The sequence below is a fragment of the Chionomys nivalis genome, chromosome 15, assembly GCF_950005125.1.
Source record: "Chionomys nivalis chromosome 15, mChiNiv1.1, whole genome shotgun sequence".
In the NCBI taxonomy this organism is placed as follows: Eukaryota; Metazoa; Chordata; class Mammalia; order Rodentia; family Cricetidae; genus Chionomys; species Chionomys nivalis.
Genome location: NC_080100.1, coordinates 13,031,012 through 13,046,393, shown reverse-complemented (window position 1 = coordinate 13,046,393; position 15,382 = coordinate 13,031,012). Strand labels below are relative to the sequence as shown.

The window sequence follows — 15,382 nt, the reverse complement described above, 5'->3', positions numbered from 1 at the left end:
GGGAACAGTGGTATTTGTGTGTACAGTGGACAAAACCACGTCCTGAAGAGAATGGTTTTTCCTTAAGTAATTCATTTCATTCTGGGACTTGGAACAACGACTATGAAATAAAAAAGCTTAAATTATGCTCACTGAAAAAAAAAAGATGGATGCATGAGATGTATTTTGATGATTTAATTCTAAGTTCCCTCTTTTTGTAATTTTAAACCACATACCCACACATATTTAATGTGTAAAATATTATTTTTCATTGTGTGAAATCAATTATTTTTGACATATTTAGTTAGTTAATTTTCAGTTATATAAATTTCATTCAATGATTCACTGTTATAAAGCTAAGCTTGATAAATTTTCAGATATCAAAAAATCATATTAATTATCAGTAATGCATTATTTAAAGTAATATTTGATTTCATTATATTAAAACAAGGTCAGATAAAGTAGAAGTGAGAGAGAAAAAGTGAGGAAATGTTTATATTATGGGCCGTTCATAAATAATGAGGTAGTTTTATTAATAAAACTTTTTACGATACATACAGTTTGGTCAGCAAATAAAAGTACTTTGAACAAAGGGCTGACACTTGTGTAAAAATTTCAGAAGCCAAGATGGGAGGAGAGAATTGACTATTGATTCACAAAACCTTGTGACAGGAAAAATAAAGATTAAAATTTTTTGCTTGCCAAATGATTTTTTTAAATGGGAAATTAAAGGGAATGTTGAAAAGCATTTTTTAAATGAACAAAAATAACTGCTATAGTTACTCTTATAGGTGAGAACAAATCACAGGGACATATAAATAGGAAAAAGAAGGTTTCTTCTCTGCCAGAATCCTATAAGAAAAAGTATGTGAATTTTACAGAATTGAAGGTAAAACACTTGTAAAAGTTTTCCCAGAGAGGAATCTGCAGGCAAGGAGGTAGCATGCAAAGCTAAGCACTAACTCAATGAATAGAAGAGGAGTGGGGATAGGGGGAGGGGAATGGGGGGAGGGTGCAATATTTGGGAGGAGGGGGAGGGAAATGGGAAACGGGAAGCAGGTGGAAATTTTAATTAAAAAAGAATAAAAATAAATAAATAATAAAAAAAAACAGTTCTTCAGCACTAAGATTCAAATGATTGGAAAGACAAGAAAGGCTGTAAACTATATTTTTTTTCAAGGCAGGATTTCTTGTGAAACAGTCCTAGCTGTTCTGGAACTCACTTTGTAAACCATACTAGCCTGGAGTTCACAGAGACCCACCTGCCTTATGATAGTTCTTGCCACACTGATGGTCTGTAAGGAAGGAATCTTTTGCATATTTAAGTACATATTAAAGGAACAACTAGAGAACTGACATCACATACCTTTTGTTCTTTTATAATTTTTGTTTTGATATGATTAATCTTTGCATTCAACTTTCTCCCATGGTCACTGTTACAATATTTGTATGATGTTCTAATTGCCTCTTACAAGAAACAGAGAGCTAAATATTACACTAATTAAGGCCTAAACATAGCAAATTTGCATGTTTCCCAGTTTGCAGGTGCTTGAAGTAGTATTTAATTGTCACTGATGACAATGCACCTTGTTTAAAATATTATAAGAACTCGTGATCCTCCTGCCTCTGCCTCCTTCAGCAAATCCTACCGGCGTGCGCCACCACTACCGGCAACAACGGTCTGAGCTCTTAAGGTCCAAATGAGGAGCAGAAGGAGGGAGAACATGAGCAAGGAAATCAGGACCACGAGGCGTGCACCCACTCACTGTGACAGTGGAACTGATCTATTGGGAGCTCTCCAAGGCCAGCTGGACTGGGACTGAATAAGCATGGGTTGAAACTGGACTCTCTGAACATGGCGGACAATGAAGGCTGATGAGAAGCCAAGGACAATGGCACTAGGTTTCGATCCTAATACATGAACTGGCTTTGTGGGAGCTTAGCCTGTTTGGATGCTCACCTTCCTGGGCCTGGATGGAAGTGGGAGGACCTTGGTCTTCCTGTAGGGCAGGGAATTTGGACTGCTCTTCAGTATCGAGAGGGAGGGGGAATGGACTGGGGGGGAGGAGAAGAGGAGTGGGGATGGGGGAGGGGAGTTGGGGGAGGGGGCAATGTGTGGGAGGAGGGGGAGGGGAATGGGAAACGGGGAGCAGTTGGAAATTTTAATTAAAAAAGAATAAAAATAAATAAATAAAAAAAATTATAAGAAATATCCAAAGTCTTATTTCTAGTAATAAGATATAAAAAGAACAAATATTGTATTAGTGGTTTTTAAAAAAATCTCAAAATTAGTCTCACAAATATGTTACAGCATCTACAAACGAACTTGCAGCTAACACATTTGACAGTCAAAATGTGGTACTAGCTTAGGAACCAATGAAAAAAGGAATCAAAAGTGTCCAGTTCTCAAATACATTGTTAATTAAAATTATGTTTAGTTAAAATAATATGGAACTCTAAATAATTTGAGTTTGGAAGTAAATTAAACTTTTTCTATTATTCATGGTTCTCTTCTAAATTATTCTTACTCAGTGTCTCACACAGTGTTGTCGGGTAAATACTGTGCTTGTACGCTTCCTCAGTGTGCTTAGCTTAGGCTCACAGCTTATTTTCCCAGCAATACAGGATGGCAGTAGGAGTTAATAAAAACTTGCTTGTCTGATCCTAAATGATTATATTTTAGTGATCATAACGTGGCCTAGTTATTCAGCATTGGGAACGTAAAAGCAGCATCTCATGTGGACAGTGTCAGGTCTCAGTCTTGAGTAGTTGAGTTTACATGGACTGGATTCAAGTGCATGCCAATTGCCAAACAAAATACAAACTGGACAGGCAGGTATGGAAGCACAGAGCGTTTTGTATTCAAGACTTGTTCTCTCTTTTCTGTAAGTTCTTACCAGAGATGTCATCTCTGAAGAATCCTTTTACAAAAGCTAGTTTTCTGTTTCCATTGGTGCTGCTTTCAACCCTGACTGTCAAGCATAGGAGAAGATTAATCTACCCATCTACCCAGGACATATGAAGGCCATGGTACCATGATATGCTTAATGGCTTCTGGGATAGTTTTCTTTGCACAAAATGTGAGATATAGAAACATGAAAAGTATAGGCAATTCTAGGATAGTAAATAAATGCAAATACTTGTCAATTCAAGACCGGAAATAGGGATACTAACAAATGCTAAAAATACTGGCTTTGCCAAGGTGCTTTGTGTAAACTAGATCATTCCAATTATTATTATATTAATTCAAAACAAAAAACTTAACATACTAATTAAAAGAATTAGCAAAGATTCACATGTCAAATGTATTTCAAACAAAGACCATAACATTGAACTACGCTGACTATAAGGGTTTATTATATGAACTGAGCAGAGCACATGGCTGTAATAGTCTTGGAAGGCAGAGGAAGAAACACTGAAGATCACCAAACTAGCTTCCATTGAAAATATAAGTGTAGCCTGACTACAGGACAGCATTTTGACTCCACTTTACCTCCTGAAACACACACACACACACACACACACACTTAAGTCAGTATTTAAATAGCATGAGCAAATATGTATTTATTTTATCTGTATAACATACTTAGAAAAATCTACAGGTATCACATTATCTTTTACTATACATAGATGATAAAATAATAGTTTTTGGTAATTACATGGTGAATTATAGGAAACTATTATTTGTATTACTTTTGACGCATTTAATAACTGAAAAAAAGCCATTCATGGGATAATAATAGGCAGATTTTAAATAAATGTCTTCTTCTAAGAATTAGTGTTGGCAGAGCCAATCAGATGGCTAAGCCAGTACAGGTGCCTGCTTCCAGGACTGATAACTAGAGTTTGATCTCCAGTTCGATAAGGCGGAAGAACAGAACTGATGCCTGTAAATTTTAGTCTGACCTCCTCACATATGCTGTTGCACGCAAGCAGCACACATGTGCAAACATGCATACCCACAAACATGTATACCTACATACAAATAATGTCTTTAATCTTTTTAAAGTAATAATTAGTGTTGCTGCTAAGAACGTTATCCTAGAGGAAACGGCCTTTAACACTGTTACTTAATTTTATATTATTTGGCTTTCCTATATTACATAACTTTATTAGAGTTGCTCTTTTGACATTATTGAGAAAATGATTCAGGCTATGCTATAAATTGACTACCCAGAAATGCATAGAAGTGGCTGGATATTTGTCACAAAAATACAGAACCAAATATTATATGTTGGCCAATATTATTCTTGTGTTAATGTTATCAACAGTATAATGTTATGTCAATCTATTTGGCATAGAATGGCAACTCAATTGACTAACTTTCATTTCTTTAATGATATTGGATTTTTCATACTTTAATTTGTCAGTCTAACTTTACATGGTGCTTGTATTTTGCCCCTTTCCATGTAATATTTTTTATTATTTATTCTAGAAAAAAATCTATCGTCAGTTTCCTGTGGTGCCAATATCTCTTCGATAGTGGAATTCTGAGAAACTGCTCTTTTATCATATATGGGAACAACTCAGAGGGGGCTAAAATCCCAGACTTCAAGCTTGACACATTTCCATTTATGTCTCTGATATTCTGGCTTTTATAAATTTTCCTCTTAGTCCTATATTCATGTTAATATCTTTTCAAAATTTATGTGTAGTTTGGGATATACATTTATGTCCCTCAATATACATTTTAAGGTTCAGTGTAAACTTTTTCAGAATAAAATAATAATTTATTACTGTAATACTTATCAGCATTAACACTTTATTTCTCCTTGCTATGTGGACACCGAGTAGAGTGAAAATCTTGCCTTGATATAATGATTGCCCTCAACTGATCTTCATTTCCTGGATTATTACAGAGCACTATCAGGGTCCTCTGCCATCCCAAATTCTGTTTCTGTTTCTCTTTGGCTGTCTCCCTGATGCTGTCACAGTACTTTTAATATGGTAAAGAACCTTCAATGGAGCATGGATCCAGTCTCTTTCCTGTGTATTTCCCCTGAAAGTTCAAATAACCTTTGTGTTTGTAAAACTTAGAATCAAATTTCAGTTTTTATGAGAAGTTTCCAGGGGTTAGTATTTAATTATAGTGAAGCCGCACATCGATCTGCAGAATGCAGTCTTGCTTATGTTATTTTGTCTCCTTAACCACAGACATAATACAGATCTTAATTGTGTTAGCTCTTCTTTAATACAATCCAATAAAACCTTCTGGATTTAGATCTCATGCATAATTTATTAGACTTATTCTTAAGTTCTTTTATCTTTGGTTAATAAGACTTGTTAGTTTTCATAATTAAAAACATTTTATGTTCAATATTTTTCTGATTTTTCATTAGAATGAGTGGGTGCTGTGCTTTATTTCTTGTTTTCTGTTTCTATGTTCAGTGGTTCCATGTGTTCTGTAATTAATTTGCTATAATGATAGCTTCTACTTATTTAAGAATATTCATCTTTGTTCTGGTTACTTTTTACCTCCTTGACACAAGTTACAGTTATCTTGGAAGAAATGCCCTACCCAGCAAAAATGCTTCCACCAGACTGATGTGGAGGCAAATTGGTAGAATATTTTTTCCCTGATTGATTTGGAAGGCATCAGTCATGTGTGGCAGGTCTATCTATGTGCAGGTGTTCCTGGGTTGAATGTAAAGCAAACTGAGAACACATGGGGATACGATGAGGAGGAGCATCCCTCCATGGGCTCTGTTTTAGTCCCTGCTTTCATATCTTGCCCTGACTCCCTTTGATGTAGGACTGTGATGCAGAAGTCTAAGCCAATTAAATCCCTCTTCCACAAGGTGTTTCTGATCATGTGGTTATAGAACACCAATAAAAACCTACTAAGGTACGCTCCCTTCCCTCTCTACTTCCTCTCCCTTCTCTCCCTATGTAGTTCTCTACACAGGTCTCATTTATGTATGTGTGTGTATGTATGTATGCATATATATTTATATTTATGTTGGCATGTGTTTGTGTATGTAGTATGTGTGTATGTGTGCATATATGTATGCATGGGTATATATTTATATTCACCACAGCAGATTTCATTTCAGTAAGGTAGGGGAGTGGTTCACTATTATTTTATTTATTCTACTGATGTGTAATATCTGTAGGAAGATTGTGTTGTATTAGTTCAGAGTTTTTTAAATGATAGAAAATAATTTGGGACACTTTATTTTGTTATTTATTTATTTTGGTTTATCGAGATAGGATTTTACTGTGTAGCCCTGGCTGCTCTAGAACTCACACTGTAGACCAGGCTGGCCTCAAACATACAGAGATTCACCTGCCTCTATTTTCCAAGTTCTGGAATTAAAGATGTGCATCAACACACCTAGGACACATTTTTCATGGACAAATTTTTTAGAGTAAATTACACATGTGTGAATTTATTAGTTTTATTAAATATCAATAATAATATGCCAAATATATTCTTTCTGAAATTTTCCCAAAAATATTCTTAGTTTTATACAGATTGTCCATTTTCTTGTTGATGTTTTGCCCTCTTATCTTGTGAGCTGCATGTGGCCATATATACCTATAATTACAACCCAAAACAACACTGTAAATTGACTGCTTAATATAAATTTTGAGTGGTTACTTTTGTAGAATAGCATTGCTTTTTTATTGATTTTATTGAGCTCTACATTATTCTCTGCTCTCCTCCCTACCTCTTCGCTTCCCCTGTCAATCCTCTCCCAAGGTCCCCACGCTCCCAATTTACTCAGGAGATCTTGTCTTTTTCTACTTCCGATGTAGATTGAATCTATGTATGTCTCTCTTAGTGTCTGCATTGTTGTCTAAGTTCTCTGAGTTTGTGGTTTGTAGGTTGGTTTTCTTTGCTTTATGTTTAAAAAACACCTATTAGTGAAACATGTGATAATTTTCTTTCTGGGTCTGGGTTACAAAACTCAAAATGATGTTTTCTAGCTCCATCCATTTTCCTGCAAATGTTATTTTTTTCTGCTGTGTAATACTCCATTTTGTAACTGTACCACATTTTCCTTATCCATTATTTGGTCAAGGGGCATTTAGGTTGTTTACAGTTTCTGGCTATCACAAACAATGATTCAATGAATATAGCCAAGCACATATCCTTGTGGCACAGTTGAGCATCCTTTGAATATATACCCAAAAGTGGTATTACTGGGTCTTGAGGAAGGTTGTTTTCTAATTTTCTGAGAAATCGCCACACTGACATCCAAAGGGACTGTACCAGCTTCCATTCTTACCAGCAATGCAGAAGTGTTCCATTTACCCCACAACCTCTCCAGCTTAAGTTGTCATCAGTGTTTTTGATCTTGGTCATTCTTACAGGTGTAAGATCGAATCTTAGAGATGTTTTGATTTGCATTTCTTTTTTTTATTAATTTATTTAATTATTAAAGATTTCTGCCTCTTCCCCGCCACCACCTCCCATTCCCTCCCCCTCCCCCAATCAAGTCTTCCTTCCTCCTCAGCCCAAAGAGCAAGCAGGTTTCTTTGATGACTAAGGATGTTGAACATTTCCTTTAGTGTCTTTCAGCCATTTTAGATTTCTCTGTTGAGAGTTCTCTGATTAGGTCTGTATTCCATTTTTCTTTATTGTAATATGTGTTCTTTTGATGACCAATTTCTTGCGTTCTTTGTATAATTTGGGGATCAGGGACCTATTGTTGTGAATCTTATAAGGACATGGCATCAATAACAAAGAAAATGACAAATAAAGATAGATCAAAACCAAGGCAGCTAGAATGAGTTGAAAATTTAGTTTTCCTGCAATGATTTTTAAGTTTTATACTTTGAAACAAAAGAGAAAAAAAAAACAAGTATTTTTTTATCCTGAAACTTAGAGTTAATAAACTTTCTGGAAAATGTAGAGACCATGTTTAATATCATACATAATATAATACTATTTAGTTTTATATTATAATATAAAATAATTTTATATATAACAACATATTTTATAATATTGAATATATTTTCAAATAAATTCTGTATATGTAAATTCCTTGCTAAATTTTTATTGAAATCAAACATTATTATTACAAACTGCATACAGTCTCACATAAGATGATAGCAAACATATATGTTATAAAAACCTCACCTACTATTTTCTCCAAGTTTATTTACAAACCTTGAATGTTACAGATTGTATGTTTTTGGTTTTGTTTTGCTTTGCTTTTTAGCAGCTTCTGTGCTCTTCTTGGGATTTTCCACATTCAATTGTTCATCTCTTAGGTTCTAACAGCTTACCATGAATTCTGATAGCTTTCTTTCACTCCGGTTTGTTAATAATATGCAATTCCTTGATGTGAAGAGAGCCGTGGTTTTGGTATTCATGTCAAGACATGGCTTGCATTTTTCTTTCTTCTCTGTGAGCTAATGAGTGCTAGCAGAGAGAGACTTCATGCAGTTGTCTTTTGGCAAAAGTCACACTACAGCATACTGAGCTAGAGGCAAGCCACAGCGTTAAGGAGATTTGCTGTAAGCCAAGCCTTTAAAGTGTGTGTTGAAATACTAAATACATCCCTGTGTGTTTTGCAGACAATCCTGATTTGCTGAGCCATGTCTCCGTGGGCATTAGAGTTCTCGATGTCAATGACAACCCACCCGAACTTGCCAGGGAATATGATATTGTTGTCTGTGAGAATTCTAAGCCTGGTCAGGTAAGCTAATTCTTTTCTTCCTACCCTCTGAATGGAAGAAAAATAAGCAGCTTTATTTCTATTATTCTTAGGTTTCATCCCCCAAATCCCTCTGTGTCATTTTTATGCTCAGTGATGATAATTTTATAAGGTTTTAAGTACCAATAGACTTTTGAACATCATAGAAAATGAATTTTCCATGCATCCCAATGCAATTCAGAACAATGAGCTCATTTAGGTTCAATCTATTCATCATGACAATTAAAGTGCATTGAATGGTCTAGATCCAGCTTTGTATTCAGTGAGTAGCAGACTCCTCTCTTGGCCTGATGAAGCCTGGAGACAGTATCTGTGAGGAGAGTCTGGATTATATACTTCTGGGACTAAACACATGATGGTGAAATATTATGAAAGGGGTGTATGTATGCACACATTTGAGTTTGCATACACTGTTAAGAGAACCTATGCATTATGAGATGGGGAAAGTAAAGAAAACATAGAGAGGAAAGGAGATTGGATCCAGTGTGCCACCCATTAGAATTAACACACAAGAAGGAAAGCAGGAGTGGTTGAGGCCAAAAAAATATTTAAGTGGGGAATGTAAATTAATCTTATGTGCTGCCTGACAAAATATATGAAAACCACAGCCAAAATAAAAGTGCACGTATTTTCTCACTTCCTGTAACTCACCCTCACTAATGTATGGCTAGAAGTCCAGTATAGCCTAGACTATATAAGAACATATAACAAAATAAAAATATCATTTTATTACTTAATGTAGCCTCTGTTATATCACATAGATATTATCGATTACATAACTTCATATGAAAATATAACAAGTTTTATACAAAATTATAGTTTATTATACTTCAATCCATTTAATCTACAGAAGTTGATATCATTATAAAATAAGTTTATGTGATCTCATATAGTATTTGACATTGAGAAAAATCATGATTTAAATTAAACAACCTGTTAAGTGTTCCTTAGGACTTCATATCTAATGTGAGGGCTGGGGGTTTTACATTTAGAAAACACTACGCCATCAAGCAATGCAGTTCCATGGTGGATGGCTTTCTTATCACACCAAGGGCCAGATTCAAAGATCTGTTCCTAGTGCTGCTTAAATATAAAAATCAAATAAAGTAACTAAAGGAAATATAAAAGTGTCTTTCTAAGTAGAAAATTAGTAATAACTTGAACATGTTAGATTTAGCTTTTACCAGGAATGTATCCTCATATCAATACATTATGGTCAATAACATTTTTAAAGCAGTAACATTCATTTTCAGATATTGTCAAAATTTTCTCAGTGTTTATTTATTTGCAGTTTGTGAATAGCAAGTTGATTCTTCCTTTACTTTTAAAAGGTGAAGCATCTTCATGGTTTTCTCTCTGTCAGATCTGACAAAATAACCAAATATATTAGGCATTAATCAGAATTTGGTTTCTTGACTGAGAACACTTGTGTGAAATCAGGAAACATCAGAATTGTTGTTGGATATTACATATTACCCAACAGTTACAAAAATAGAGATTCTTCATAACAGTAAATCAAATGCCAATTCTGAAAATATTTATTAGGGAGAACTGTCAGTTGTATAAACATGTGCTACACTTTTAAATCATCTTTTAAATGAATAACATGGATTATTCATATAGTTTTAATAAAGGCGTAATGAAGTAATACACAGAAGAACGAATGAAAAGAAGCAATACATACAAAGGAGGAGAATGATGGCTATAAAATTAAGTAAATACAAGTGGAAATGAAATTGTTCTTGAGTATCAAAATTGCAAGAGTATCAGGAACACAGGATACTTGCATCAGAATGCAAAATTCAGTTTGTCCTGTGAATAAGACTGGAGGTTGTTTCAAACAAACAGATGTCACCAATGAACTCTTTGTTAATTCAAATCTGAAATTATTTGTGCAAAATAGAAAGAATGCTTTAGAAAGATTAAAAAACAAAACAAAACAGATAACAAAATATAAGAGTAGATAACTCAGAATTACTGCATATAAGCTCATGATTCTATGACTTAGAAAGTATTATATTTATTTATAAGTTCACTATGAAATGAGAAGCAAAGAAAATGATACTGTAAACTTAAGATAAAAATCTCAGTGTGTCCAGATAAATTGTTCTTTCCCAGTCTTAATTCTACACTGTATTAATAATTGAATTTTAAATACATCATAATGTTATAAAATATTTCAGGGAAAGTAATATTAAAACTAATGAATTCATAATGAATGAACATTATGGATTCATTATTACTTTTAAATCATTTTAAAATAAATATATTTTGTGTAATGTCCATGTGAGAACAATAAATGTGTTGGTGTGTGAAAGACTGCATGAGTGTGTGTGTATGTCAGTGAGTGTGTGAGTGTATGTGTGCCTGTCGTTGCCTGTGTGTATGTTGGGCACTGATACATAAGGTGTGATGTCTGAGTGTATTTAACCTTAAAAACAAATTTGAAAATAAAACGTGATTTTCACTTGGATTATTCTAAGAACTGGCACATAGAAAATACAAATATATTGCTCAGTTGACACAACATTTTGAACTCTATTTGAAGCTTTCTGTGCTGTTGAGAAAAACACTAGATTGCTTTTGATTCCTCGTCAGTGCCTTCATCTGTTTGGAATCAAAAGTCAAATGAGAAAAACATGGATGTGGTGATGCAGTTGTATTTAAAATAGAAGAGGAAAACTTCAGGGAGAACTTTCATCTCTAAAGTAAATACTCTTGAGAGCAAGAAATTAAAAATATCACAACAGAGACATCTTTCTCTACAAATCAGTATGGGGGCTGAGGAATACTTTGCCAGAGAGATCTCAAAGGTTAAAGACAGATGGCAGGGGTATGCAGTGATACCTGCTAATGCATGGAAGACAACTACCACTTCAATTCTATAAATTTTGCCCGTGTCTCATGACAAAAGGGCATGCTGTTCCTATTGTTTGAGTTCTATATTTTTTTTTCTGGTTTCTCTTAGTTAAATGTATCAACCAATATTCTCAGTACAAAGTGAGAGATTTAGAGTTTTCACTGTATTATTCTTTCTTTTTTCCTTTTTATTAAATCACCGCTTGTCTATTTGCTCTAGCTTCTTATTGGCTAACCCTTATATTAATTTAACCCATTTATGTGAATCTGTGCATCACCACGTGGCAGTGGCTTACCGGGTAAAGTTTTCAGCATCTATCTTCAGCAGCTCCATGGCTTCTCCCTAACTCTGTCTTCCTCTTCCCATGCAATAAGCCAAGCCATTTTTCTTTATTCATTAAACAATAAAATCAACTGTACTATTCTTTATATGTGTTGTTTCCCTTGTAAACATTAACATTGGGTGTTCCTAGAAACTATTAGTTTTGCACTTTGCAAAAAATATCATCAATTAAAACTAGATTAGTGTTTTCTCTTTCTTGTTTAAAAAGTAAAAGGAGATAATCAGCATATTTAGAACAACAATTTTTAAAATAGGATACACCCTGCATTGCCATTTGTTTGTTTGGGGACCAATTTTAAAGGCAGTTTTGAGCAACGTAATTAGAACTTGCATTCTCTCTTTTGCCACCAGAGTTCTTTTTCCCTATATTTTACCTCATTCTGCTTCTGAATATTCATTGATATGAATTGAAAATCTTGTATCTAATCCACCAGAAAGATCAAAATTAATCAGAAAGATCCTGAGAGTTCTGTGGTTGCTTGCACCTCTGTTTAGAGAATGAACATATCGCAGTTCATGAAACCCAATATCTCCTATGAAATTTAGGGCCTACAATGCCATTTCTTGCTTCTTTTGAATCCTTAAGAAGGGGACTCTACCTGGACACTAGAATGTTATATTTATGCAAAATGCTTCCTGATTAATAAAAATCGACCATAATTTGATGACCACTTAGCCCCAGATATTGTGAGTCCCAAGAAAATAAGTGCAAAAGTATTGTAGTTCAGAAAGAAAATTAATTCAAAATGTTTGTATATCCTTACGTAAAATACAGGGTGGGTATTTAAAATTAAACTAAAACTCTTTTCCTAAAATCTTGGATGGTAAACAAGTTAATTGGTTCTTTGATGTGTTTAATTTTAAACACTTGAGTAGGAAAATAGATCTTTAAAATTCATTAATTACTACAACTAAAATGACAGTATAATTAAAGTCAAAGGGATAAACAAATTAACTTACTTTTAGTGTCTGTCTTTTCTTTAGGTTATTCACACCATCGCTGCCACTGATAAAGATGACTTTGCCAATGGACCAAGGTTTAGTTTTTTCCTTGATGAGCGCCTACCCATGAACCCAAACTTCACACTCAAGGATAATGAAGGTGAACATAAATAAGTTTTGTTGACCTGTGTGTTTTCTATTTTGATCGGCAAGGTACAGGCATTACTAGTTTTGCCTCATTCTTCTATACCCAGGAACAGCTGGCAAATTGACATTCAAACTCAATCTGATGTTAGCGTGTTATGATCTGAGACTAGCTTGTATTTAAAATTGAGCCATATGTACAAATACCATTCATTGATTTTTCTCAGAAGTATTTCTTTGAAGAAATGTACATAGAGCTTGATCTTGGGCAAATTTTAAGAGAAATTTTTGCTGATAAATGTGTTTATGTGCACTGCTGCAACTGCTAGAAGGCAATATATATTAAATTAGGAAAAGTGAAAAATATGTCCCTAAGAGAGTCCCGAGATCAGATGCAATATTTGAAATCATCCTGCATTAGGAAAACTATCGTGAAGTGCTGCACAAATTTTAATTCCTCTTGTTACTGTAAATGTATTCTAAAAAGAAAAGTATGCACAAATATAGGATACTATGTTTTAAAAAACATAGTTTAATCACTACATTTTTAAAATTACCTTTCTTTAATCTTCTGTCTTATATGGAGAAAAGTAACCTACTTTAATTAGTAATTATGGGAAATGTACCATTATTTAGACCTCATAGTTGTATGTAAGGCCCTTTTTGATTGGTGGAGCAGGACTATTAAGATAACTAGTATATGTAATTTTCTAATTAGCACCAACATCTCATCCAAACGTTTATGTTGTTTATTTGAATATGCTGTGGTCTAAGATTTGCCACTTGACATAGAATATTAATGGGAGACAACAGTATACCAGTCTTATAAGGAGCATGTATTCTTCTCTGCATACTTGGAATACAGAAAAAACACATAGTTAGCTCTGGGAAAAATTGAGATGTAGGATCATTATCATAGTAAAGTGAGTACATATTCTGTTTACTTAAAGCAAAACATATATTTATACAAAATGGCATAGCAATATTATAAAAGTTCAGCAGTGACATTTGCTTTTAACTTCCACACAAATGAAATAGTTCACCAGAATAAGTCTGATAAGTTTTACAGTGTAGATAAAAAAATATCTAACGTATTGAGTACAGATTGGAAACTCTCCATGTCAGTTTCTATGACAGGTGAGCATTTTTTAGGAGAACAACGAGAATCCAAATTTCATGCTCTTTTCAATTCCTACCTATCACCACTAGTTGAATGGCAGCAATAATAAGCACAGTGAGTGTTTGGCGTAGGATGTTTCTTGTCCTGTAATAAAGAGTTAGAATCAAGCCGGGTGATAGTGGTGGCACTTGACTTTAATCACAGCACTAAGGAGACAGACAGGGGTTTCTCTGTAAGTTCTAGGTCAAGCAGGTATACAGAGCTAGTTCCAGGACACATAGGGCTGTTCGTGGAAAAGAAAAAGATTTAGAATCAACTCTTCATTAGGTTTAAATCAACTTAAAGATGATAAAAATTTAGCATCAGACAAGGAGATTCGTTCAAAGATTTAGACAGGAAATTAAATGTGTCTTAAATGCCTTAGGGTGCTAATGCACCAGAATGAGAACAACAAAGCAGATAACATCCTTATGATGTCAGCATCTATGAAAGGTGGAAGTCATTAAGAATAGGCAGTAAAGCTATATTGTAGTAATCAGAATCTTAGCTTATGATAAGTAGACTTCCATTTCTTGTCTTAAAAGGAAGATATAGAAACTAACAATTTAAGACAATTAGTGTATCAAGATTTATGAATAGTTGCTTCTATTTTTTCACAGAAAATGTTTTTGTGGGAAGGAAATGATTTTGATTTAAAATAATTATGTAATAACCTTAAGATTCCAGAATTGTGTATCTTCTTTTAATCAGTGATACCAGGGCTTTCCCTTTAAAATACTACCTCCTGGGGTTGGAGAGATGGCTCAGCTGATAAGAGCACTGACTGCTCTTTCAGAAGTCTTGAGTTCAATTCCCAGCCACCACATGGTGACTCACAACCACCTGTAATGAGATCTGGCGCCCTCTTCTGGCCTGTAGGCAGGATACTATATAAACAAAACAAACAAACAAATAAGCAAATGCTACCTCCTGCCCAAGATGTATGCCTGAGAAGGCCATCTTCCAAGGATGCTACGCACTGCATTTTCCTCACACACTTAGTCTGTTGCGCAACACCCTTAGTCACCCCTCAATAACAGGAAAAGCTGTCAGAATGTGTGCTGCTCAGTAAAACATCTTTGTTGAGGAGCGCTGTGCTAACTTTGAGTATTTATACATGATGGCATGTTAACAGGTTAAAAGATTATGTAGACAAAATCCACAGCAATAATGAATTCATCATTGAACTAAATCCTATAAGAACCTATATGGCACTTGAATTAATCCTGTAAAAATTCCATAATGTACTTGTAAAGTACCTCTTTATTAAGAAGAATTAATGTGTATAAC

General features: G+C 34.3%; 1 protein-coding gene across 9 annotated transcripts in view; it reads left to right on the top strand.

Moving 5' to 3' along the window:
* The window catches only part of Cdh18 (cadherin 18), a 736,062-nt gene that overhangs the window by 702,870 nt on the left and 17,810 nt on the right, over nucleotides 1-15,382 (top strand). For all 9 annotated transcript variants that reach the window (XM_057789878.1, XM_057789874.1, XM_057789879.1 and 6 more), the window contains 2 exons: nucleotides 8,506-8,627; nucleotides 12,832-12,949. In XM_057789878.1, coding sequence (XP_057645861.1) covers nucleotides 8,506-8,627; nucleotides 12,832-12,949 — 240 coding nt within the window. The remainder of the gene's footprint in view (nucleotides 1-8,505; nucleotides 8,628-12,831; nucleotides 12,950-15,382) is intronic.